The sequence below is a fragment of the Rhinoderma darwinii genome, chromosome 8 (assembly GCF_050947455.1).
Source record: "Rhinoderma darwinii isolate aRhiDar2 chromosome 8, aRhiDar2.hap1, whole genome shotgun sequence".
NCBI lineage: Eukaryota > Metazoa > Chordata > Amphibia > Anura > Rhinodermatidae > Rhinoderma > Rhinoderma darwinii.
Genome location: NC_134694.1, coordinates 9,715,847 through 9,742,641, shown reverse-complemented (window position 1 = coordinate 9,742,641; position 26,795 = coordinate 9,715,847). Strand labels below are relative to the sequence as shown.

Below are 26,795 nucleotides of genomic sequence, written 5' to 3'. Positions count from 1 at the left end.
ATAAAAATAGATGCGTCCAAACCGGAGGAGCATGTGCAGGTTATTATGCCATAGAGTAAGGGTCCTTTTACACTGGTCAATTTTGGCCGCATAAACAAGCGGCGTTCAACGACGTTGTTTGGCGCTCGTTATGTCCTTTTCATCCTTTGGGGATGAACACTCGTTTGACCGGTCATTGGGCCTTCAATGCTTTTAAAATGATTGACTGCAGTGGTCACACGTCCTTGTGTCGGGACGTCTGTAGGGATCGGCGGGGGATCAGTGAGTGGAGTATGTTGTTTTTTTTTGTGTTTCTTTTTGTGATTTTTTTTCTTCAGGTTTGTGCCCCATTGTGAGGCGTTTTAAAAATTTTAATACGTTGGACAACCCCTTTTTAAAGTATGCAGGGAAGGTCGTGTGATCTGTAACCAATATTCCAGTTTGGGTTTCTGCGAGCGTTGTGTTGCAGTCGCATGTCGTAACGTGACCACACTAAGGGCTTGTCCACACGTAACGGATTTGTTGCACAAAATTTCTGCAGCATTTCCGCTTAAGCTAGCAGACGATCCGCTGCGGAAAAACTGCACCGTTTCCCGCGTTTTTTTTTTTTTACTGCAGAATTGTTTTCAAGCCGGTGTATGGTGATATCTTCTCGGAAAAACGCAGCAATTCCGTCCACTTTCCGCAGCGGTAGTTGACCTGCTGTGGAACTAAAAATACGCAGGTGAATTTCTGGACTGAAATTTTCCTCAGCGCGTGGATGACGTTTGTTCAATCACTCCCACTTTGCTGCTACTGTATTCTGCGTATTTTCCGTCCACAATTCCGTTACATGTGGACAAGCCCTAAGAACGGTTCGGCTGGGGCTAGACCTTGACTTTTGTAGTGAGCAATAAATCGCTGTCCATAGGAATGCGTTAGGCCGGGTACCCACGTAGCGTAAACGCTGTAGAGTTTCCGCAACTGAATTCTGTGTGTAAATTCCGCAGCATTTACAGTAGCAGCAAAGTGGATACGATTTTGAAAATCTTCCTACGCTGCAAAAAAAAAAAGCAGCGGCGTAAACGTTAAACTTTCCTGCTGTGCGCAATTTAATTCCTCAGCAGGTCAATTCATGCTGTATTTTAGTTGATTTTCCGTATCAGGCTTTCAACATTGAATTCAATGGGGATGCAAATCCTGCAACAGGATGCCAAGTGTTGCGACTTTTGTGGCGTATTCGCAGCGATTTACGTTGCCAAAATCACAACTACAGATTAAGGGGCCGGCGTCAGGATGTTGTCTGCAGCGGCGCTGGGTCTAGAAGAGGACTGCAGGAACGGGGAGAGCATGTCTACTTTGGGGTGTGTTTTTAGGGAGTCTTGTGTCGGTATTCATTTAGGGTCTGTAATGGGGGTGTGATGGAGGGCGGGTCATATGCACTTTGTGATTCAAATGCTGTAATTTGGGGCGTGTCCTATATAAAAGGGCAGGGCATAATGAAAAATGTTAGTGCCGCTTTGTGGGACGCCAAGGGCACCCAATGAAACTCTTTCCCCAGAACAACGAAAATACTGGAAGCGCTGATTCCATTGTACCACGGAACCCATTGGCTTTAATGAGTTCCATCGGATAGTTTGGTTTTATGGGAAACAATATATAGTTTTCAGTATATTGGGCAGGATCTGTGATGGAGCCCCAAGCGCGGATGTGAACGAGGCCGTACGGGGTTTTGTTGGGTTTCCGTAATTTTACCGGGCAAAGATTTTTTCTGGAATTTGCGACGCGGCAGGGGCTCCTAACAGAGTCTCCATTGCAGATGTGAACACCATATAGATAGATTGATATATAATGTGGACTATGGGACTGTAATAGTCTGAGGCTCAGGAAAACTCAAGGCTTTAGTGAATTTGGAACCCACAAAATGGCGTCTAAACCTCTGTAGGCGACACATTTTGAGGCCCGCCCCTTAGCCAACGCGATGACCCTAAAGTGATGACGTAACCCGGAAACAGTGAGGGCAAAATAAGGTTCCCGGTTACCAAGGTTCCCCTCAGCCCTGTTGCTGACGTTGGCTCGGAAGTGAGCTGGCTGTGCTGCCGTGGTGTGGCGGACCCGGAAGTGAGCCTGTGCCGGGAGATATGGCAGTGGTTGCCGGAGCTGGGGACGAGGAGAGGGACATGAAGCAGCTGCAGTCCGAGATGAGGGAGCCAGGGAGCCCCCCAGGGAGGAGCGCAGGAGACAGTGAGTGCTGAGGAGGAGGCTGACAGGAGCGGATACAGCACGGAGCCTCGTCAACTACGAGTCCCAGCATTCTCTGACGGACTTATTCTTGAGGGCATGCTGGGACTGGTAGTCCTACTAAGCCTGAGGCCCCTCAGGATGTATGTTATATATGGCAGTGAGCGTGTCTTTTAAGTTTTTTTTTTTTCCCGCGTGTGTCTGGACTACAACTCCCCGCATTCTTTACAGGCCTCTATAAGGAGGAGGTGCTGGGACTTGTAGTGCCACACATGTGGGGGAACCTTGTGTTGTCTTCCTCACGTGGTTCTCCAAAGTGATGGGGAAGTGTGATATAAAGGGTTAAATGGCATAAAAGCTGGCACCAAAGTGGGCACCTTTCACTGGTATTAATAAGTAACGGGTGTTTTTAAAGACTGTGGGCCGCTAATCTAACTCTGCTGACCCAAAGTCACAAAACACCCCAGTAATGAGTGGCGGCTGCCGGCGTTTATGGCCAGGACGGGGCGATTGTGACCTAAATCCAAATTACGATGAATTGAACATGTGACCTCGATTGTGATTAATGAACAATTGTTTAGGCCACGCCACTATTTGGATGCTACGCCATTGAATTAATACAGATCACCTGAGCCTGCTGTATACTACTGTATATAATATACCCCCGACACTGCCCCCACACACCATATAATGCCCCCATAGTGCCCCTGCACAGTATAATGCCCGCACACAGTATAATGCCCGCATAGTGCCCACACACAGTATAATGCCCGCATAGTGCCCACACACAGTATAATGCCCGCATAGTGCCCACACACAGTATAATGCCCGTATAATGCCCGCATAGTGCCCACACACAGTATAATGCCCGCATAGTGCCCAGACACAATATAATGCCCGCATAGTGCCCACACACAGTATAATGCCTGCATAGTGCCCACACACAGTATAATGCCCCCATAGTGCCCCTGCACAGTATAATGCCCGCATAGTGCCCACACACAGTATAATGCCCGCATTGTGCCCACACACAGTATAATGCTCGCATAGTGCCCACACACAGTATAATGCCCCCATAGTGCCTGCACACAGTATAATGCCCGCATTGTGCCCACACACAGTATAATGCTCGCATAGTGCCCACACACAGTATAATGCCCGCATAGTGCCCACACACAGTATAATGCCCGCATAGTGCCTCCACACAGTATAATGCCCCCATAGTGCCTGCACACAGTATAATGCCCGCATAGTGCCCACACACAGTATAGTGCCCCTATAACTGCCCTCCACACAGTATTATGCCCGTATAATGCCCCCATAGTTCCCCTACACAGTATAATTCCCCTATAACTGCCCCCACGAGGTATAATGCTCCATAAAGCCCCTACACCGTATAATGCCCCCACACAGTATTATGCCCGTATAATGCCCCTACACCGTATAATGCCCCCACACAGTATTATGCCCATATAATGCCCCTACACCGTATAATGCCCCCACACAGTATTATGCCCGTATAATGCCCCCACACAGTATTATGCCCGTATAATGCCCCTACACAGTGTAATGCCCCCTACTCCCCTAACCCTGTTCCCATGAAGATTGTAGGAGATTCCTCGGCAGGTCTCCGGTCTGGGCTGGGTGCGGCTCGGTGCAGACAGGCGGGGTGACGTCACTGCATCGTGCCCGGCTGCTCATGGCTGGCGTTACGTGGTGAATGCTGGAGCAGGGAGCTGACTGCTTCCCCCGTCGTTCCTTATCTTCTCATACCCGGACACACTTGTAGCCGCAGTTCACAGGGTGGGAGGAGGAGGGAATACTGTGAACCGCAGCGCCAGCGATGAAGGGGAAGCAGCTCACGTACGAGCGACACGTTTAAAACAGCTGATCGGTGGGGGGCAGGGAGTCGGACCCCCACCGGTCAGATGTTAATGGCCTATCCTAAGGATAGCCCATCAATTTCTTATGACTGGACAACCCCTTTTAACCCTTTAAATCCCTCTCGGTTGCCCACTTTGATTCTCGTTTTTGTGCGAATTATTCCTTTTTTCGGGTGTTATTCTCCTCCGGGCACCCGGGTCACTGTCCTTTATCAACCACAGTCGCTGCAGCAGTTATGGGGGGTTCAGGTCTGACCTCACATCAATAATTCCACCGTTTTGGCTTCATTGTGTTTGCGGCGGTGTCGATATTTAGGCTCGCAGATCAGGGAGGGGTGGCGGAGGATCACACTGCTGGAGTTCAGGGGTCATGAAGCATAAAACGACAAGTAAAGTCCTCGGCTTCTCTCCACGCAGCGCGTGATCCGTGTCACCGGGGAGGTAAATGTCTCCGCCGAGGTCACGGGGACCGGGATTTGTCTGGTCGTTTCATTGAGGATTACAACCTGCCAGAGGTTTGAAGTGGCTGATAACAGGGAGCAATATATTGTAATAATAGACCCATAGTTGGGACCTGAGAGTACAATGGGGGGGGGGCGGGGACTTAGGGCGCGTTCACACACGTTCTACTTGCATTATATTTCTGCAGCACTTTACAATATAAACCTATGCAAAAAATACTCCACAACACAAGAGCTAGAGAATTCTGTCGCTGCGGAATATTTCTCCCATAGACTTACATTGCGGCGTATTTTTCCGTGAGTACGGCACGTGTGAACTGTATTATCATGGGGTCCGTGCATTTAGGGGTGGGGGACAATGATGCACGTGGCAGAATACATTTGGCGCAACTCACTGGCATGTTGGACACCCCCCTCATGGCTGGTAAAACAATGACAGGTTCCCAGATAACGGGGGGTTATTGGGGGGTTCTGGGCTGAGGATTTAGGGTCACTGTGTGCGGTCTGTATGGTAAGCGGCCGGTCTCCTGTATAATGCGGCCTGTGTTGGCTGTCCTGAGCCTCGTCACAGGAGATGGGGGAGGGGGTGCCAGCTCCGTACAGTAAACCCCTTTGTATATTGTCCGGCAGCGTGACCAGTACATGAGGTTTTATATTGTGCTATTTACTCTGCATGTTGTCACCTCCGTGTTTGTTCTGCGGAGTCACTTCTCTCCAGGAACGTCTGACCCCCCCCCCCCCCCCCCCCAGGAACAATGACTTCTTTACCTTTACTTTGTGGCTCCAGTCAGACCCTCGTCCTGATCCCATTATCCCCCCACATAATGGGTGATCGTCACTGGACATGATGACCGGACCCAGAGAAACGCGTCCCATAAACTTTCTAGATGACGGATCAGATTGTGTCGTGTGGTTGTTGCTGTAGATCACGGTCAGCAGACGTTACAATCTGCAGGATGTCAGGGCATGTTGGGAGTTGTAGTTTTGAGACGGTTGGAGACCACTGTAGTATAGGGTCAAATGGGGGCCGTAATGTGACCTATTTCATGGGACCTCCTCCCGGACATCTCAGACTAAGGACTCCTACTGAGGGAAGGACTAAGAACTGCCCCCCCCCCCCATCTCCTCATTTACCTAACGATCTGGTGGGCTGCTCTATAAATCTAGGACTTGTTCACATTGTGCGGTCAGATCTGAGGTGTGTGACGCGTCTTCTCCTGTCCCTGAGGGATCCACAGACTCCATGGGCTGTAAGTATTTGGGTCTTTCTGTTATTTCTCATGTATGGACGTGCTAAACATTTCCGTACATTAACCCTACGGAGGCAAAGGAGTGTCCTATGGACTCCGGTCCGTGAACCGCGGGAAGAAAAAGGCGCAGAATAGCAGAGTGCACGACTTTATTCCTTGTGGATTAACCCCTGACCGTTGCACCCACGTCACGTACGGGGGAAGGTGTGTACCTGACAATGGGATTTTTTGTGCCAAATTTTCCATTGAAGAGGGAAAGGCGCAGCAGAAACTGAGTGTATGATCTGAGGTGCAGGTTTTGGTGCTTTGTATCGGCTCATGTGACTGTATTGTTGGACTGCGGGGCTTTATAGAGAAGGTGCGGGCAGACAGATGAGCAGCTGAACGAGTCCATCCACTATCAAGTCACATTAGAAGAGTGTCTAACGCCTTCCCTTTCTCTCCGCAGGGGTTAATCGTCACCTGAAGTATCTGAGTTTGGCCGTGCTGGTTGTTCAGAATGCCTCCCTCATTCTCAGCATTCGATATGCCCGCACCTTACCCGGGGAGCGCTTCTTCTCCACAACTGCTGTGGTCATGGCAGAAATTCTCAAGGGCATTACCTGTCTGCTGCTCCTGCTGGTCCAGAAGAGGGGTACGTGGTAATATGTAATGGTTTTATGTTTCATCACTTACGTTATCAATGACGGGCAGTAAATACCGTGTTCTTGTCACATCCCCAAATATACAAGCGATATAGGGGGGGCATTGTAAACGTACCTTCTGTCTCGGTCGTGCAAGTTGTCGATGTTGATAACATGGAGGGTCAATGTGTATGTAGATGGGAGATACAACTGTACCCAACACTCACCACACCCCATCTAATGTCTATGGCTGCCCTGACTGTCCCTATATCACTCCGGGATCCCGCTGCTTGTCCTGTGGGCGTCCGCAGAGATCTCATATTCATGGCTGTCCTCCCTGGGCGTCCGCAGAGATCTCATATTCATGGCTGTCCTCCCGGGCGTCCCCAGAGATCTCATATTCATGGCTGTCCTCCCTGGGCGTCCGCAGAGATCTCATATTCATGGCTGTCCTCCCTGGGCGTCCGCAGAGATCTCATATTCATGGCTGTCCTCCCGGGCGTCCCCAGAGATCTCATATTCATGGCTGTCCTCCCGGGCGTCCCCAGAGATCTAATATTCATGGCTGTCCTCCCTGGGCGTCCCCAGAGATCTCATATTCATGGCTGTCCTCCCTGGGCGTCCGCAGAGATCTCATATTCATGGCTGTCCTCCCGGGCGTCCCCAGAGATCTCATATTCATGGCTGTCCTCCCTGGGCGTCCGCAGAGATCTCATATTCATGGCTGTCCTCCCGGGCGTCCCCAGAGATCTCATATTCATGGCTGTCCTCCCGGGCGTCCCCAGAGATCTCATATTCATGGCTGTCCTCCCGGGCGTCCGCAGAGATCTCATATTCATGGCTGTCCTCCCGGGCGTCCCCAGAGATCTCATATTCATGGCTGTCCTCCCGGGCGGACAGTTCTAATTGTCTCCTGTGGTTTTACTGTGATTATGGGGACACGATCTGGATACAACGTGTTCTGGACAATGCACATCTAGACTTTGTTTAGTTTCCATTGTCTTCACCGTCTCCAGCTGTAATGATCAGATCTCAGTCCAGTCTCGTGTAAATAAAGCCTCGTCATTGTATGAAAAGCTTCTTTCTTCTAAAATACCTCCTATACTTTGTCTTTCAATTCTTTACAGTTTGCAAGGTCTCTGCTTGCTGTGAGTGTGGACGGTTATATCCTGATCATACCCGACTATAGGTCCTTTTACAACGGCCTATAAGAGGCCGGTGCAGCGAGCGCCGGTCAACAAGTCCATTGATCGGCGCTCGTCTGCTCCTGTCACATGGAGCTATGGATGGGGACAAGTGGTCGTTACTCTGATCGCTCATCCCCATACATTATTATCATGTCGGCAGCTCGTCTCCCTATTTACACACCAAGATGCGCTGCCGACAACGATAATATTTTACTTTTTTAGAACGATACGACCAGCAGATGATCCAGCGTTTGCTCGTTCATCTGCTGATCGCTGCCCTGTTTACACTGGACAATTATCAGCAATGAGCGTTCTATGAACTATCGTCTGCCCGATAAACGTCCTGTGTAAAACCCCCTTAAGGGTCCTCTTACGCCGCCCGACATAAGCCGTGTAAACGAGCGCCGATCAACGAGACAGTGTGTTGATCGGCGCTCGTTTTCTCATTTCACAAGGAGCTATGTATGGGGGCGAGCGATCATTACTCCGATCGCTCGTCCTCATACATTTCTATCTTGTCGGCAGCGCATTTTTTACACAGGGAGATGCGCTGCCGACAACAATAATATAAACTATACGATCAGCCGATGAACGAGGGTTGGCCCGTGTAATGTGGCCTTTACACAAATGCAGGACTGGGTACAGTGTTTCAGAGTTCTTTACCTGTGTGAACTTCAGCAAGCAGAGATCTAGAAATGGTGAAGGATGGAAATCTAAAAGAAAAACGCACTTCAATATACAAGAGTCTGTCTAGGATTAGAAAAAAAGGGGCCCCACCCTCAAACAGCGCCTCCTCTGTCTATAGGCTATATTTGGTATTACAGTTCAACCCCATTCACATCAAGAGTTGGACTGCAATACCAGAAACGGCCTATAGACAGATGTGGCGCTGCTTTTTATTTTATTTAACCCATTAAACTTTGTGTAAGAAACGGAAATCCCTTTAAATATCTACAGCTATCTAAATGTGCGCTGCTGCAGAGGAGGACCAGCAACGTGAGGTATAAAAGACGACGGTCACACATCCAATATATCCACTATATAACATGTCTTCACCCTGCAGGCAACGTGAAGGAGCTGGCGGTGTATCTGTATGATGCTGTCATTATTCAGTACATGGACACCCTGAAGCTGGCGGTGCCCTCCCTGATCTACACCTTACAGAATAACCTGCAGTATGTGGCCATATCTAACCTCCCAGCCGCCACCTTCCAGGTAAGATTCAAGCCATTACTTTTCCTTCGGGTCCTTTTACACCAGCCAATAAAGGCCGTAAAAACGAGCACCGATCAACGAGACCGCTCATTGATCGGCGCATTTTTGATCCTTTCACGAGGAGCCATGATCTGTAACGGTATGGGGGCGAGCGATTGTTACTGCGATCGCTACTCCCCATACATTATCATCCTGTCGGCAGTGCATCGCTGGTTTACACAGGGAGATTTGCTGCCCACAATGATCTTTCCTGCTGCATGATCGATACGATCAGCAGATGATCCAGCGTTTGCTCGTTCACCTGCTGATCGCTGCCATTTATACACAGGGCAATAAACGTTCTATAAATGATTGTTTGCCCGATAATTGGCCCGTGTAAAAAGGCCTTTAGGGCATGTTCACACGCGGAGTCAAAAACGGCTGGCAATTACGGAGCTGTTTTCAGAGAACGCCGACTCTGATTTTCAGCCATTTTTGAAGCTGAAAACGTTTTTTGAGGTGTTTTTTTCTAGACTTTTGTCGGAGCTGTTTTTCTATTGACGCAATGAAAAACGGCTCAAGAAGTGACGTGCTCCTTCTTTTTAAAACGGCGGTGTGAAAAACCGCCCAGTCTGAACGAAATGCCGTTTTTCCCATTAAATTTAATGGGCAGATGTTTGTAGGCGTTTAGCGTTTTTTCAGGCATATTTCAAGGTGTTTATACCCCAAAATACACCTGAAAACTCTGTGTGTGAACAGACCCTTATTGCATCTACACGCACGCACCGTTTCAGCAGACCCTTAGAAGTGTGGCCTTAGTTTTATTTTAACCCCTTCAGGACTAAGGGTATGTGCGCACACACTAATTACGTCCGTATGTGACGGACGTATTTCGGCCGCAAGTACCGGACCGAACTCAGTGCAGGGAGCCGGGCTCCTAGCATCATACTTATGTACGATGCTAGGAGTCCGGCTCCCTGCACTGAGTTCGGTCCACTACTTGCGGCCGAAATACGTCCGTCAATTACGGACGTAATTAGTGTGTGTGCACATACCCTAAGGGTCATCGATGCCTGAATGACCAGACCTAAATGTAAACTTTTGGCATACATTCTTTTACACCGTTATAACTTTTGAACTATGTTGGATAACGTAACCATTTTTTTTTTTTTTTTAGAGTTTTTCAGCTAACTAAGGCTCTGTTCACATTTGCATGAGAGGATCCGATTGGGGCCTCAGTCACAGATCCGGCAGGGTTTACCGGAGAAAATAGCGCAGCATGGACATCACGGCGGAAAGCCAACGGAACCTAGTAAAGTCAATGGGATCCCTCGGCAACCGGCGGTGTCCGTTGGTTCCGTTATTCCCTTGTTCTGCTCCTCTGACGGTGCCAAACAACTGAATGACGCAACACAGGTGTGAACACAGCCTTATCTACTATGCCTGCCTATTCCAACTCTAAAAGGCACACGGAATACAAAGTATATACTTTGTAAATATATATACAGTCCAAATGTAGATGAACACAGCGCTACAACATACTTAGAAATCAGGCCATGTGCTCGTTACCAGAGGATGAATCATATGCGGCTAGGACGTGAATCTACAGATTGGCGGCGTGAAGGGGTTAATTAAAGGAATTTATTTTGTATAATGAAAAGTTTTACAATTCTCCCGTATACCTTCTGTATTCATTCCTTATACTGGAAGTCTATTAGAAAACTGTATCGCTTTAAATTAATAATCCATTTATCAAGTTTTGCAGTTTTATGTAATTAAAGTCTAATCACTGTTTTACTGCTTTTTAATATACTCTGTTTCAATTCCTCACCCTTATCAATATATTGCTTGCTGTCAGTGAATAAGAACATTGTTTACATTCACAGACTTCAAACCGGTACATACCTAGTCCTGCTCTCGGCTGAGAAGTGGATCCAGTGCAGGTAATGCTGCACAAATCTCTCTGGCGGTTTGCTACAATGTGTCAGTCTGGAGTCCAGGCTGTTTTGCCTAGACTCCTACAATTGTGTCCACTTCTCAGCTGACTGGCTATGCACAGGTTTGCTGCCTCTGAATGTAAACAAGAATGTTCTTATTCACTGACCGCAAGCAAATATCAAAAGTGGTGAAGAATTGAAAAAAGTAAAAGGAAGTTGTAGAATTTTTATTTATACAGCAATTAAGCTTTACTACATTTAAAGAGGCTCTGTCACCAGATTTTGCAACCCCTATCTCCTATTGCAGCAGATCGGCGCTGCAATGTAGATTACAGTAACGTTTTTATTTTTTTTAAACGAGCATTTTTGGCCAAGTTATGACCATTTTTATATTTATGCAAATGAGGCTTTCTAAAGTACAAGTGGGCGTGTTTAAAGTTAAAGTACAAGTGGGCGTGTATTATGTGCGTACATCGGGGCGTGTTTACTACTTTTACTAGCTGGGCGTTAGGAATGGGAGTGTATAATGCTGACGAATCAGCATCATCCACTTCTCTTCAGAACGCCCAGCTTCTGGCAGATCACGCTGTGACGTCACTCACAGGTCCTGCATCGTGTCGGACGAGCGAGGACACATCGGCACCAGAGGCTACAGTTGATTCTGCAGCAGCATCGGCGTTTGCAGGTAAGTCCATGTAGCTACTTACCTGCAAACGCTGATGCTGCTGCAGAATCAACAGTAGCCTCTGGTGCCGATGTGTCCTCGCTCGTCCGACACGATGCAGGACCTGGGGCAGGAAGTGACGTCACAGCGAGATCTCTCGAGAACACACTGTGTCTGCACTGCCAGAAGCTGGGTGGTAACGAAGAGAAGTGGATGATACTTCTCGTCAGAACGCCCAGCTTGTAAAAGAAGTAAAAACGCCCCGATGTACGCACATAATACACGCCCAGTTGTACTTTAGAAAGCCTCATTTGCATAAATATAAAAATGGTCATAACTTGGCCAAAAATGCTCGTTTTTAAAAAATAATAAAAACGTTCCTGTAATCTACATTGCAGCGCCGATCCCATGCAATAGCAGATAGGGGCTGCAAAATCTGGTGACAGAGCCTCTTTAACTGGAAAACCCCTTTAAAGAGGATCTGTCACTAGTTTATTCCCCATCTCCTAAATAATCTAATATCCGCTATGATGCTGAAAACTACAGTGATTTTGTTCTCAAAAACGATTATTATTTGCAAAGTTCTGAGCATTTTTCTAAATATGTCAATGTGGCTCTAATAGCCAAATAGGAAGTGACTCTTTCTTTTCCCTCTGGGAGGTGTAATGTTTTCTTGTCCAATCAGCTCATACAGTTCTCCTCTTCCTAGTCCGGCAACACAGCGTGGTCATATAGTATACAGTATATAGTATACAGCTTCCATTCCCGACTGTGTATTCAACTGGTGATATCTCTGGTTGTTTCACAGCTAGAACTGTGATCCTGGTGTCATATGAAAGATTAGAATTTCCTCTTTCATATGACACCAGTAGAGGTATTCTAGGTGGTACACAGACAGAGATATGGCTGTTTAATAGTGATCCCCCTTCCCTCCAGCCTCAGTCTCTCGCACTGTGTGAAGCAGCTTCATGCTGATAGGACAGGTCAGAGGCTGGGAGGAGGCTCCAGCTCAGGAGAATCGCTGGTGGTGACGCCCACTTGGCTAGTATAGCCTCATTTTGCATATTTAGAAAAAAGCTCATAACTTTTAAAATAATAAACGTTTTGGGACACAATTTTCACCAACGCTATCAGTGTGACAGCGCATATTAGATCAGCTAGGAGATTGGGCATTACTAAACTAGTGACGGGGCCTCTTTAATTAGGAGGGGTAACTTTGGATTATTTGGAAGTCGCATTTTCTGCTCGTCCTGTGTACATGTCTCCGCTCCTCTCATGTTGTAGGTCACGTATCAGCTGAAGATCCTGACCACAGCGCTGTTCTCCGTCCTTCTTCTGAGGAAGAGCCTGTCTCGTCTGCAGTGGGGCTCCCTAGTCATCCTCTTCATCGGAGTGGCCATCGTACAGTCCCAGCAGTCTGGCGGGAAGGAAAGTGTGACAGCGAGTGATCAGAACTACGTGGTGGGCCTGATCGCAGTGGCCGTGTCCTGTCTTTCCTCCGGCTTTGCGGGTGTGTACTTTGAACGCATCTTAAAGGGCAGCTCCGCCTCGGTTTGGCTGCGCAACGTTCAGCTCGGCATCTTCGGTACGGCATTGGGACTCCTGGCCATGTGGCAACAAGATGGAGCAGCGGTGGCCGAGCGTGGCTTCTTTTATGGCTACACTCCTCTCGTGTGGTGCGTCATATTCAACCAGGCCTTTGGTGGCCTTCTGGTCGCGGTGGTGGTCAAATACGCAGACAACATCCTGAAAGGCTTTGCCACGTCCTTTTCTATCGTGGTGTCCACAGCCGTTTCTGTTCACCTCTTTGGATTCCACGTGGATCTCCCGTTTGCTGTGGGTGCCGGATTGGTCATAGGTGCTGTATACTTATACAGCCTCCCCCGGACACCCGATCCCGCGCTGTCCAACGCCAACCAGACTCTGTCACTCAAGGAACCCTTCTTGCCAAAGTCAGTGCTCACCAAATGAAGGAATTGTTTCTTACTTTTTACCCTTTAAGTTTTTGACGTTCGGTGTAAGCGACAGCACCAGGTGGAGAGCGGTCTCAAGGCGGTTGTCATAGTGTCTGAGGGGAGGTCACAGGGTTTTACTGCCATTCCTTTTTCTACTGATAACCACTTCTGCCCCCTGCTGGTATAACTAACATGCTGCTGGAAGAACTAACCTGTGCACAGGACAAGGGCACATAACCCCATCTGCTCCTTGAGTAACCCATTGTGATGTTCTCACCCACTACCACCTCGTGCCAGTCAGCCCTTTCCTACCAGGACATAGGCTGAGGACCTGCGTATTGTACCCAGTGTGAACGCTACCTTATACCTCTGTGTATTTGTACAGAAGATCCAGGGGCCGGGGTGTGTGCGTATGAAGTATTGTCTGTGAATATATTTAGAGATGTGTAAATAGATCTGTTACCTGTACACATACAAGTACATGTCACTGCAGGTGCCTCATTTTTTGGGGGTTTGTTTGGCTAATCTCTTGATTGATTTTTTTTCCATTACCTCAACTATATCTGTATTTTGTCCACCTAAGCAGTATATTTGCACAGCTTGGATGCTCACAATGTTTAAAGGGGTTGTACCGGATTAGAAAAATACGGCTACTTTCTTCCAAAAACAGCGCCACACCTGTCCACAGGTTGTATCTGGTATTGTAGCTCCGCTCCATTGAAGTGAATGGGTTTAAGCTGCAATACCACTCACAACCTGTAGCCAGGTGAGGCACTGTTTTTGAAAGAAAGCAGCCATGTTTTTATTAATCCCTGTACAGCCGCTTCCAAAAACTCAACAGGTAGATGCTTTATGGGATGTTGTCTCAAAGGTGCAAAAACCAAGCGCAGCCGTTAACCGCTTTACATAGGGGACGTCGCCTTTGAAAAGCAACTACTGACCAGGCAGCAGAGATGAAATCCATGCTGACAAGAGCTGCAAACCCAGGGAAAGCGCACGGGTATTTTAGCTGATGGAGGAAGGCCGTCTCTCTCTTTTTCTTTAGACATATACTGCGTGAGTACAGAATCAGCCAGGCAGTATATAGGATATATGGGTTATATGTCGGGATAATATGGGTGAATCTTAATTATGCATCTACGGAGTCTATAATCATTGGTGGCTGGTTACCCAGTGGGCATTACCTACTAGCTGAATAGTGGCTGCTGTTTGTGAGTTGTGAGCCGGGCTGGAATCTCACAGCGTCACCTGACAATATATATTTTATGCAGATGACGGATCTTCTATATTACAGGGCACAGGTCATGAGGCGGACGGGCTCCGTAAACTACCCGCAGAGGAATAAGGTTCAAGAAACAGCGCCTGTCCTTGGGCTGTGTCCGGTATTGCAGCTCAGTCCCATTTGAGTGAATACAGAGCTCGTGGACAAGTAGTTCAGTTTCTGGGCCCATCATACAACGCCAGGGGTCTGTGTGCCATCTATCCAAATACCTGGTGGTTAGGTGGTAGTTGCTGGGAGTGCCCTCAGCAGTAGAGGAGAGCCATAGACCTAAGACAGCGATCTCCCCCCAACTAACCCTGGCAGCCGCTTATCTCCCTCCCCCTAGAAATAACAAGTCATTACAACTCACTATTTCTATAGATAAGTGGCAGTAATAGCCGACATCACTACACTGGTTTAGGCTGGGTTCACACTGCAGATTTGCTGCAGATTTTACATGTATTTTTTTAAGCCAAAACCAGGAACGGAACCTAAACAGCAGAAATCTATAAAGGGAGGCCTTAAAGCGACTCCTCTCCTGGATCCAACTCTGGGTTTGGCTTACAAAATGCAGGTGGGATCTGCACTGTGGGAATCCAGTCTAAGGCCCTGTTCACATAGGGTTTTGCAGGCAGAAAAAATCTCCCTCAGAATTCCTTCAGGACTTTTGAGGCAGATTTTGAACTGCCTGCACTTTATTTCCGTGTTTTTTTTTTTTTTTTTTACCGTGGCCCGTGAAACGAATGCAAGGACCGCGGGCACAAAACGCTCAGAAGATTGGTGTGAATGGGAGGTCAGAGGCGGAAATAACAGCAAGAAAGGACATTCCCGCGAGAGAAAAAAAAACGCCTGTGCCTCCCTTCAAATCAGAGGTGGTGGGGGGGGCGGTTTCGGACATTTTTTGGTACAGATTTCGTTTCGACGTGGCTTCCACGTCAATAAACTGACCCTAAGTTTGTGGGTGGTCTCTATGCCTGCAGTTAACCCTTAATGGGTATTGTATAGATGCCCACCTGCCTCCTGACCAGTGCACATTCAGTCTTATTATTGGATTGTTGGAGTATTGATAACGGGCGCGCGATGAGTGATTGTTGTGATGGGGGTGGGGCCTCTGACTGATGGGGGTGGGGTCTCTGACTGATGGGGGTGGGGCCTCTGGCTGATGGGGGTGGGGCCTCTGACTGGTGCCATGTTTGGGAATGAGTTTGTTTTTCTATAGTTTCCATCTCTAATCCTGCACATTGTGACGAGCACCGCTCTATGTAACAGTCCTGTCCATGGTATTACGGGCTTTTTCTGCATGTCGCATTCATTTTTCCCCTTCTCTTGCACTAAACTTTTATTGTTCATCTGTAAAATAAAATAATTTGTATTTATTCTCTTTGTTCTTTGTTGTCCCTGCGTATTAACACTGACCCCAGCGACTAACGTGACCAGTGACCTCCTACGTGACATTTCCATGATGTTCTTCTGGCCGACCTGGGCATATAATGGGGGGGGGGGGGGGGGGTGAGATTTTCTTCATTGACTTGCATGTAAGGCTTGATTTACACTCTTGGCGGTGTCCGTCCGTATACGCTGCGTGGTATACGTTATTTTACAAAGGAAAGTTATAGGAGACTTCTGCCTATACATCTGAGGTATACATCAGGAAATTGTATGAGGTAAAACTGCGAACACAGTGTGAACAGACCCTAAGACGTGTGAATAAGGCGTTTCAGCATCTGTCACCGCATAACCCATACGTCTACATGCGGCGGTGGTATTCTCCTCCGCATTAATAAATCTGCCCCAATGTACGGGCAGGCGGTGGGGAGAATGCCGGGAGTTTTATGTTGCTACCATTGCCCTGCTTCAATATCAGTAGGCCCCTAATATACAAGCAATGGTGAAGCTACACCTGAAGGGGGCGCTAATATTCAAAGGAAAAATGAGGAATTACCTTCCTGTACAGAAGCGGTTTCAGAGCTGGGCCTGTTCTCCCCTAAGACGTAATAGATGAAAAGGAGGGTGGCATATATATATATATTCTATTCACTACTGTATAAGAGACCAAGAATGAGGAGAGTCAACTATAGACTGATACATATACTTTTATATATATAATTATTTTTTTTTACATCCTGCCAATTAATTGGGAAACCAAACAAATTCAGTGCACATAACGGACGTCGTCTTACGCGTTTTGTTTTTGTCCCTGGTTCAATCGTGCGTCAGGGCGCAGATAGAGTTGACACGAATGGTGGAGCATGGAGCCGTTAGGTCCCTGCTCTACCATTCACTATGTAGCGCCGGCCGGTGCAGACAGGTGTGATGTCATCGTATTTTGTTTTTATTAGGCACTATTGGGGCAGCTGTGGGGCATTTTACTGTGTGTCAGGGGGTATATTATGTACAGCAGGCTCGGGACATATATATATATATTCAATGGCGCAGCATGCAAATAGGGCTGTGGCCTAAAAACGGAGCAGGCGAGGGTTAACTGTTGAGTTACGTGGTGATTGCGGGAGCGTTCCCGCACCTGTCACTTTGTCACCGCAGTGTCCTGTTGTGCGCTACGGCTGGAGGACGCGCTATAAGTAAAAATGACATTTTATACATCAAGCCAAAAAAAACTAATTTTTACTTAACGTTTCTCTTATAAACTATAATTATATGCGCAGAAGGCGCTTATTCCGGAGCGCTTTATCCCAGCGTTTACATTGAAACAATTGTATCGGTGCCTGTCATGTGACTGTTCTGTAGAACATGATGAGGAATGTAGTGCAGCTCTCTGAGACAGTATCACACATGAGAGGGTTAGATACAGTGGCTCAGCAGACTGTATCACACATGATAGGATTAGATACACAGCTCAGCAGACAGTATCACACATGATAGGATTAGATACACTGGCTCAGCAGACAGTATCACACATGATAGGATTAGATACAGCGGCTCAGCAGACCGTATCGCACATGAGAGGGTTAGATACAGCGACTCAGCAGACAGCATCACACATGAGAGGGTTAGATACAGCGGCTCAGCAGACAGTATCACACATGATAGGATTAGATATTCAGCAGACAGTATCACACATGAGAGGGTTAGATACTGCGGCTCAGCAGACAGTATCACACATGATAGGATTAGATATTCAGCAGACAGTATCACACATGATAGGATTAGATACACTGGCTCAGCAGACCGTATCACACGATAAGATTAGATATACCAGATAAGCAGGAAGCACACATGATAGAATTAAATAAGTGGCTTAACAGACAGTATCACACATGATAGGATTAGATACACTAGCCCAGGAGACTCACACAATCCTCATAATGTGAAGTGGAGAACGGAGAAAAGTGTAGGGCACAGACTGATAGTGGAATGAGCAGTACAGAGTATTTCAGGTCAGATGTGCTGATCTTGTGGGAGGCAGTGATCTAATATTATACTTATATCGCCTCCACGTCAGTCAGTTGCGGTTCTTTGTATTCCTGTGTTCTGCTCTTTCATCTGTGGGTCAGGGTGGCAGCGCTTCCTGCTTTAGGGCTCGTTCAGACAAGCGTGATGCTCGTCCGTGTGCTGTTGAAATAACGCACAGCGCGCGGACTCATTGATTTCAATGCGGCAATTCAGATATGCAGGGGTTTTCATGCAGCGAGTGTTTGTTGCGTAAAACTCACTGCAAGTCCCATATTGGTGCGTTTTCATGTACCCAGCCGCCCATTGAAGTCAATTGGTGCGTGAAAACCACGGACAGCACACGGACGCACATCCGTGCGCTATCCGTGTTTTACGCATCAATTACATTGAAAAAAAAAGTGCTTGCAAGTGCGTGAAAAACACAAGCCGCACGCAACGCACACGGACAGACTTACACTAGTGTTACCTGCTGTCAGCCACAAGGAGTTACTTAAAGGGAAAGTACCTCTATTATAGAAGTATGTAACTATTGGCTGCAGCGGAGGGCCACACGGAAATATTTCTGAGTCTTTGATGCTAATATTAGCTGAATATCACACATGATGGTCGTTTCTTGTCCTTCCATAACTACAAACCCTTCTGCGGGCCTGGCACAGATGAGCGCGTGATGGTTACGAGGGGAACGGAAATAAACACAAACAGGAGAATGTATAAAATGTGTAAACGAGGGCGAGGTAGTTAATTAAAGGGTTTAACACTCCCCTGAAAAGAACACGCCGCCATTACTCACGCCCGGGAACGTCTCTTCATTTATAATCACACTTTGGGTGGAGTTCTCCTTTAATTTTATATTTGCCACCAACAACTGAAACTACAAGTCCCAGAATGCCGTCAGTTTCAGAGCACTTTGCTACAGAGTCAAAAGTAAGTGCCCCATTGTAATTGGTGGATTCGGCCATATTAGCCACGCCCATTGTTAATAGATGCAGAAAATCGAGTATACAGCAATCTCCATAGACAAACATTAACACAAATAGCACCAGGTGTCTCCTGGAATTCTATAAGGGGGCACATACTTTTGGAAAGAGAGTGTATATATACACCGATCAGACAAGGGGAGGGGCACATCAGGCCAGGCGGTAAGTGAGCCGTCCGTTCTTGAAGTTGATGTTGGATGCAAGAAAAATGGAGAAGTGTGAAGATCTGAGCGACTGAAAAGCGCCAAATTGTGACGTCTTAAAGGATCTGCTGCGAACGTCGTGTGCCCGACACCGCAGGAACCCTCAGAGTGGTGGAGTCCGTGCCACGACCGGGTCAGATGTACAGGGGCACGTGGGCGACTATACAATATTAGGCAGGTGGTTTATATAGTATTATATACGCTGATCAGCCAGAAAATTCAGTGGTATTAGTAAATAGGGGGTGGAGCTGTGACAATTGCTCATTCATTTTCATGATAAAGAGGTTGTCAATAGCGGATACTGTGATACTAGGAGTGTGGACTAATAAACACCCCATTAACTGCCAGTGTTCAATGTGTGACACCCCCCCCCCCTCTTCTCTGTTGCAGAATGGAACTTAGATCACCATACAAACCTATAATTCAATGAAATTACAACAGATGTAGCTCTCCCTCCAGATTTGCATAATTTCCCATGATGCATTACCCTGAACTCTCCTTAGGTTGAATAGATGTCCCACTTAAGGTAGAAAGCGGCTGCAGGTTTAGTGTTTTGCACCTATGAGTTTGGAGTGATCTGACCGTTGCATTTTGGTCGTTTCAGCTCCTTGGTTGGGGGCAAGAGGTCTTTGCTCTGTGGTTATTGGGGCTTCTAGTGAGTCTCCTCTTTTTCAGTGTATAAATAAGATGATAGACAGTTGATGGTCGCTCTGAATGAGCTTGAATGATCTGCAAAACTAGTCCAAACATAGGCAGGACCTCCATTGACGTCATGAAAGATCCACCTCAAAAGCAAGGATGCCCTTTTAGGGCGACGCTCCTCGCATTGCTCTGTATATTGACGCAATAAAGAAGGGCCACAGATTTAGCCTCGATCTAGTTAAATCCATTAGCCCCACCCCATGCTGCTGATGTGGGGTGTAACCTTGCTTCTGAAAAATCTGGGAGGGAACATGGGATGCACCTCCCCTCGCTACATGCTCTGTAACAAGACTAACAGATATACCGTTCACCCTTCAGATTAGCATAATTTCCCATGGTGCATTGCTTGAAACTCTCCCTAGGTTAAATAAATGTTCCACTAAAGGTATTCCTCTTAGAAGTCGCAGTATGTATTATATAGTGTATTATTCTGCACTTGTGAAGGCTTTGCGTGCTGGAGACTTATTCACTGTTTGAGGTTCTGAGCTGCTGCTATGTGTGGCGGCAACAGGCCTTCTGGTGTGAGTGGTGCTAGCCCAGTTTATGAGCTTCTATTGGTTCTCTAAGCATGTGATACAAATGCTTTATTAGAGATTGGAGTTTCTGAAGTTTAGAATCATGTATTAAATTTGAAAAGATGATCAAATTCTCACCTACAAAATGTACCAAAAATATATATTTTTTTTTTATATATATATATATATATATTTTTTTTTTTTGTAAAAAAAATTTCAGCCAATGGACTGTCCCACTGGGAATGCCTAGGCTTGCCCTGGACCTGCACCGGCCAGCAACCTCGACAGCACGAACCAAAATGCCATGTTTTTATGTTTTGTTGACCATTTGACTTATTGTTTTCAAAACTCAGTAAACTTAGGGCGAATTTCAGCAATGCATTCTGGGAAACTATGCAAATTGCACAATTTCTATTGGTGGAGATGTAAATTATTAAAAATGGCTGCCAGGTAGGCGGTCCATCTGACGAGGGAATGCAATTCAGGACCTAGAGCATGGGCTTCTTCTCTCTACATGCCCTGGGATACAGAGTCTACCCCTCACTGACCATCAGGAAGTACCTGAACCTGGGCACGAGCTGGTATAGAGAATATACATAGCTGCTCACTGGCCGGGATTATTTAAAGGGAAACTTCATTTTTATGAAATTACTTTATATAGACCTAAAGATCTGTAGGGCTGGAACCATGTAATATAAATTCTGCTATAGACTATGGAGGAGCTTATATCGATCACTATCAAAATAAACGACGACTACTAGCGTCAGGATTTATATTACAACAAATGGAAAATCAACCGCATCAGTCACCAGCTCCACAATTATAATAGAAGTTGTCACCTAGTGTTGTTGTTATTAGTATAAACTGCCCACCATTAGAACAGCTCCCCCAAGTGGAATCTACAGAAACAAAACATTTTTTATTTTTCCCAAAATAGTGATGACACGTAATGGCTATAGGCAGAGACCATGACCTAGGAATTTGTAGACACAGCGCACCCGATAGGTGGAACATATGTTTACATTTTCCTTCAATCAATGAACAAAAGCCTAATCTATAATAGCAGGTTGGTGCCTGCTGGGAAAAGTGCGTCACGACATTGTCATTATCTGCTCCCCCAGGCACAAACCTTTAACCGATCTCCGGCTGTAACCATATGATAGAATCTTTTTTTTGGTAATAATTTCTTGAAATCTTATTGTAATTTTTAGTAATGTTTTTCACCCGCAGTACCGCTGTTCACCACTGACAGCAGCATATTCTTACAATGAACACCAGTACAACAGCGCCCCCTGTTAGAATTTAGCCAACATGTCAAGGGACAGGCTCTTCTTACTAGTTAATTTAACATTCTATTTTCTTCCCAAGATATATTGGTTTCTGGGAAAGCTGGGTGACAATCAATGTAATGCAATTACAGCTCCCGATGAGTTTGTCACCCAGCTTTCCTGGAGCACGAAGTGTAAAAACTACTTAAATGCACTAAATCTAGAACGTAATATATCATTGGACATGTTTATTATTCAGGGGTCTAGGAAAGCTGAGTGACAACCATTATAACTCCCATTATAGCCGTTGTCACCCAACTCTCCCAGACTCCTGAATGGCATGGGTGAATCCTGAACCTACCAGATAAATTGGCTCATCTCGAGTCATAGATGTCGTAATGCTAATATATACTACAAAAACACAAAATACTAAAATATTAATAACAATCATCTACTGTCATCTGCTCCTGGAAGAGCTGGGTAACCGTGAAAGCTCCCACAAGGGTTTCCACCCAGATTTATTAGAGTCCTGAATGGCGAATCTACCTCATTATGTGTTGATCCCTATTTCTGCATTAGTAGGAACATTTGCCATTCAGAACTGTAGAAAAGCTGGGTGACAACCAATACGGTCTGGATAACAGCTGCTACGGAGGTTGTCATCCAGCTTTTCTGTTCTGAATGGCAAATCTCTTAGTAATGAAGCAATGTATCCCCTATCACTGAATAATGAGGCCCTTATGCCATTCAGGACAGAAAAGTTGGGTGAAGATCCCAGTGGGAGCGGTTATCGAGACCGTATTGGTTGCGGAAACTTCCTGTGTATTTAGGTGGTGTGGAGTCTGTGTTTATTTAGCAGGTCTGTAATTGTTTATGGGATCTTTAGGGCCAGTTCACACAGAGTATTTTGGATCAATTTTTAATGCGGAAACCGCTTCAGAAACTACGCCAAAAAATGTCTGAAATCGCCTCCCATTCATTTCAATGGGAGGCAGCGGCGTTTTTTCCCCCACGATCAGTAAAAAACGCTCGCGGGAAAAAGAAGCGACATGCCCTTTCTTCAGGCGTTTCTCGCCTCTGACCTCCCATTGGCATCAATGGGAGGCAGAAATCGCATTTTTCGCAGCGGTTTTTGTCACCGGCGCTCAATGGCCGTGGACGAAAAACGCTGCAAATTTTCTGCCCGCAGGTCAATATCTGCCTCAAAATTCCTTCAAGAATTTTGAGGCAGATTTTTCCACCTGCAAAAACTCTGTGTGAACAGGGCCTTAGGCCCCATGCACACGACCGTGCCCGCAATCACGGCCCGCGATTGCGGGCACGGACAGCCGCCGACTGACAGCCACATTTTCGGGCCGTGCTCCCATACAAAGTATTTTTTTTACGGTCGTGTGCATGGGGCCTAAGTCTGTTTTTCAAGGCGCTTGGTTTGGGGACTTGTCTCTGTATTTAGGGATTCAGTATTTAGGTGGGTCTGTATTAGTTTAGGGGTCTGGTCTGGGGTCTGTATTTGTTTAGGGGTCTGGTCTGGGGTCTGTATTTGTTTAGGGGTCTGGTCTAGGGTCTGTATATATTTAGGGGTCTGGTCTGTGGTCTGTATTAGTTTGAGTTCTGGTCTGGGGTCTGTATTTGTCTAGGGGTCTGGTCTGGGGTCTGTATTTGTTTAGGGGGTCTGGTCTGGGGTCTGTATATGTTTAGGGGTCTGGTCTGGGGTCTGTATTTGTTTAGGGGTCTGGTCTGGGGTCTGTATTTGTTTAGGGGTCTGGTCTAGGGTCTGTATATATTTAGGGGTCTGGTCTGTGGTCTGTATTAGTTTGAGTTCTGGTCTGGGGTCTGTATTTGTCTAGGGGTCTGGTCTGGGGTCTGTATTTGTTTAGGGGTCTGGTCTGGGGTCTGTATTTGTTTAGGGGGTCTGGTCTGGGGTCTGTATTTCTTTAGGGGTCTGGTCTGGGATCTGCATTTGTTTAGGGGGTCTGGTCTGGGGTCTGTATATGTTTAGGGGTCTGGTCTGGGGTCTGTATTAGCTTAGGAGGTCTGGTTTGGATATGTATTAGTTTAGGTGGTGCATATACACACACACACACACACACACACACACACTTATAGATACTTATATATAGACACATACACTTATAGATACGTATATACACACACTTATAGATACATATATACACACACACACTTATAGATACATATATACACACACATACATACACTTATAGATACATATATATATATACACACACACACACACACACACACACACACACACACACACACATACACTTATAGATACATATATACACACACATACATACACTTATAGATACATATATATATATACACACACATACATATACTTATAGATACATATATATATACACACACACACACACACACATACATACACTTATAGATACATATATATATATACACACACACACACACACACATACTTATAGATACATATATATATATACACACACACACACACACACATACTTATAGATACATATATATATATACACACACACACACACACACATACTTATAGATACATATATGTATTACTCTTTCTCGCCTCAGCATTAAATGCCCAAATAAACTGCACCCGGTCACTGCCGAAGTGTCCCTAGAAAAAAATCCTCAGACGCTGACACCTATGTTAATGTGGTATAAACCATTAGGGAAATACCTCAGCGCAGATCTCTATTTTCTCCTCCATTTATCAATACAAACATTAAAACTGGCCTTGTTGCCCATAGCAACCAATCACAGTGCAGCTTTCATCTTTCCAGAGCAGTTTAAGAAATGAGAGCTGAGGTCTGATTAGTCAGTGAGGTCAGTTTCACTGTTGGACGTTGTTAATATATGAGGCGCAATGGAGGAGATTCATGAATTCTGTTCTAGATGTAGATCTAATATAACTGGACAAAAGTTTGGCGCACGCCACTTATGTAACTTTTTTTACCCCCACTGATCAGCAGAACAAAGGGTTCGGGGAGCCCACCATTGTTTATCCAGACACAATAATGTCCCGAAAAGCGTGGCTGTGCGTGGCCCGGCACCTTCACGTTCCCGGGGATGAGCTGCAGGACCAGCCACTCTTGTATGGAAGACGTCGTTGTGTCTGGATAAACAATACAGGGCCCGTGGCCCGCTCATTCATCTAGGGCGGACCCCACCATTATAAAATTGGTTGCCTATCCTATAAATAGAAAATTACAGAAATTGGATATTTGCAGTGCCCTAATATAAGTGGTCTCCAACCTGCGGCTCTCCAGCTGTTGCAAAAACTACAACTCCCATTAAGCCCTGTCATCCTGCTGTTGTCTGTGTATTCTGGGAGTTGTAGTTTTAGAAGAGCCGATGGGCCCCATGTTGGAGGCCTCTGCTCTACACGGACAGGTTTATCACAGTCTTCGTGTACATACAATGCAGATCAGTAATGGCCTCCAGGGGGTAGAAGGTTCACAGTGTAATGAGCGTCTTGTAGCCACGCGTTCTAATAATGTAATAGGTATGTGACGGCTGGCACGTCTCTTCCGGAGTATGGGCTGGAGCTATAATATCCACCGTATCCGTGATGGCGATGTCCATGTGACAATCAGAGCCGCTAGTTCATGTTGTGTAATACATATATGTACTGTAAGTCACTATATACATGTATACTGCTGTATTACTATTGCTGCCAGCCAATTCTATACGGTCTTCTGATACAGAGCTCCAAATCCACTGCATAGACAAGCTAAATAATAAAATTCTATCCGCCTGTAGCTGCCACTAGAGGGGGCTTGTTTCATACTGTTTTATCATTGAGTTCAATGTATGAACAGTATACAGGTAGCCTAGTGGTGACTGCATGCAGCCTGAATTTTATAATTTAAACCAGAGGTCTCAAACTCGGCCGGGTAAGTGGGCCACACATAGAAAAAAATGGGAAGTTGACGGGCCGCATTACTTTTAAATTTGATACAATACAAAATTATTGGTGGGTGGGGGCTAGCGCTGTCAATAGGGTGGGGTGTGTGGGCCGCTATCTACAGGGGGCTGTGTGGTCATTGCTCACCCACCACCAACGATCCAGCAGCACGGGAAAGGGACTGTGCTCCAGCGTGACGTCGTGAAGGAGTGCCGGTGCGCTTCTCCTTCAGCCTGCACTCTCTCCCGAGGGAGCTACAATGCCCCGCGGGCCGCAGGTGACAGCCTCAGGTGCTGCATGTGGCCCGCATTTTTGAGACCTTTAATTTAAACAGTCAATGTTGTTTCAACAAACTTTGCATAAATCAATAGTACAAGCGAAAATAAGAAACGTTGTAATATAGGTTATTAGAGAAAATTGACGCTTTCTCCACTTATGAGCCACTTCTTCTCCGCTCCACTGCCTTCTGTGCTGATCATTCACTCGCAAATCACTGCTAAAAATCATCTTGAAAGATGAGATGGATTATGAGCTCACTGAGAAATCAGGTTACATGCTGCCCATAGAAGTCTATTTAAAGGTGAGTGGGAGGAGGAAGCAGGAGCAGAGTGAGAGAAACACAGAGATGCTGCTGCTGCTTCTATTAAGTGTTATATCTCACCCAGTGCTGGATTTACTGCTACACTGCTGTATAGTGTGTGTAAAGAGAAAGTGTACGGGGTGCGCTTTAACTCTGATGGGGATTTGGAGCTCTGTATCAGGAAAACCACTATGAAGATATAATAAGAAATGGATCCGCACAGAACCTTGAACTCATTTCGGTGTTGAATGGTGGACATTTACATAAATCATTGTGTAATGAAACGTTACACAACGGTCTAGGACGCGCACCCTCATACAGCGCAGACATGTACGCATTCCACTTACTATTGAGAACCTTTCATGCAGTGGTCGCCATGGACAAGCACAGACCAGTCAGTCACACATCTGTTGGAAGGACCGGTAGCCGGTGTATATTACAATGTTATTGACCCCTTTATCTATAATGAACATTCCCTTTATTTTTCAGGATCGTCTCCAAACAAAAGGGCTCGTGAGAACCATGTGACCAGTTTTGGAACCGGGCCGCACCATTACTGTATATTCTTTTTTTTACGCTGGACAGACTTACCCTGCTATTGAC

General features: G+C 46.3%; 1 protein-coding gene across 1 annotated transcript; it reads left to right on the top strand.

Annotated features, from left to right (window-relative positions):
• Positions 1–1,976: 1,976 nt before the first annotated feature.
• Positions 1,977–26,795, top strand: SLC35A2 (solute carrier family 35 member A2). The gene is made up of 5 exons (XM_075834997.1): positions 1,977–2,202; positions 6,242–6,427; positions 8,667–8,818; positions 12,683–13,350; positions 26,682–26,795. Exons 1-5 carry the CDS (start codon positions 2,100–2,102, stop codon positions 26,707–26,709), a joined length of 1,137 nt encoding a protein of 378 aa, XP_075691112.1. The 5' UTR covers positions 1,977–2,099; the 3' UTR covers positions 26,710–26,795.

Excerpts from the sequence above, each read along its gene's own strand:
- SLC35A2 (XM_075834997.1), top strand. The coding sequence starts at position 2,100 with ATGGCAGTGGTTGCCGGAGCTGGGGACGAGGAGAGGGACATGAAGCAG. Across the intron at positions 6,428-8,666 it reads CCTGCTGGTCCAGAAGAGGG|GCAACGTGAAGGAGCTGGCG; the intron begins GTACGTGGTAAT and ends TTCACCCTGCAG. Across the intron at positions 8,819-12,682 it reads TCCCAGCCGCCACCTTCCAG|GTCACGTATCAGCTGAAGAT; the intron begins GTAAGATTCAAG and ends CTCATGTTGTAG.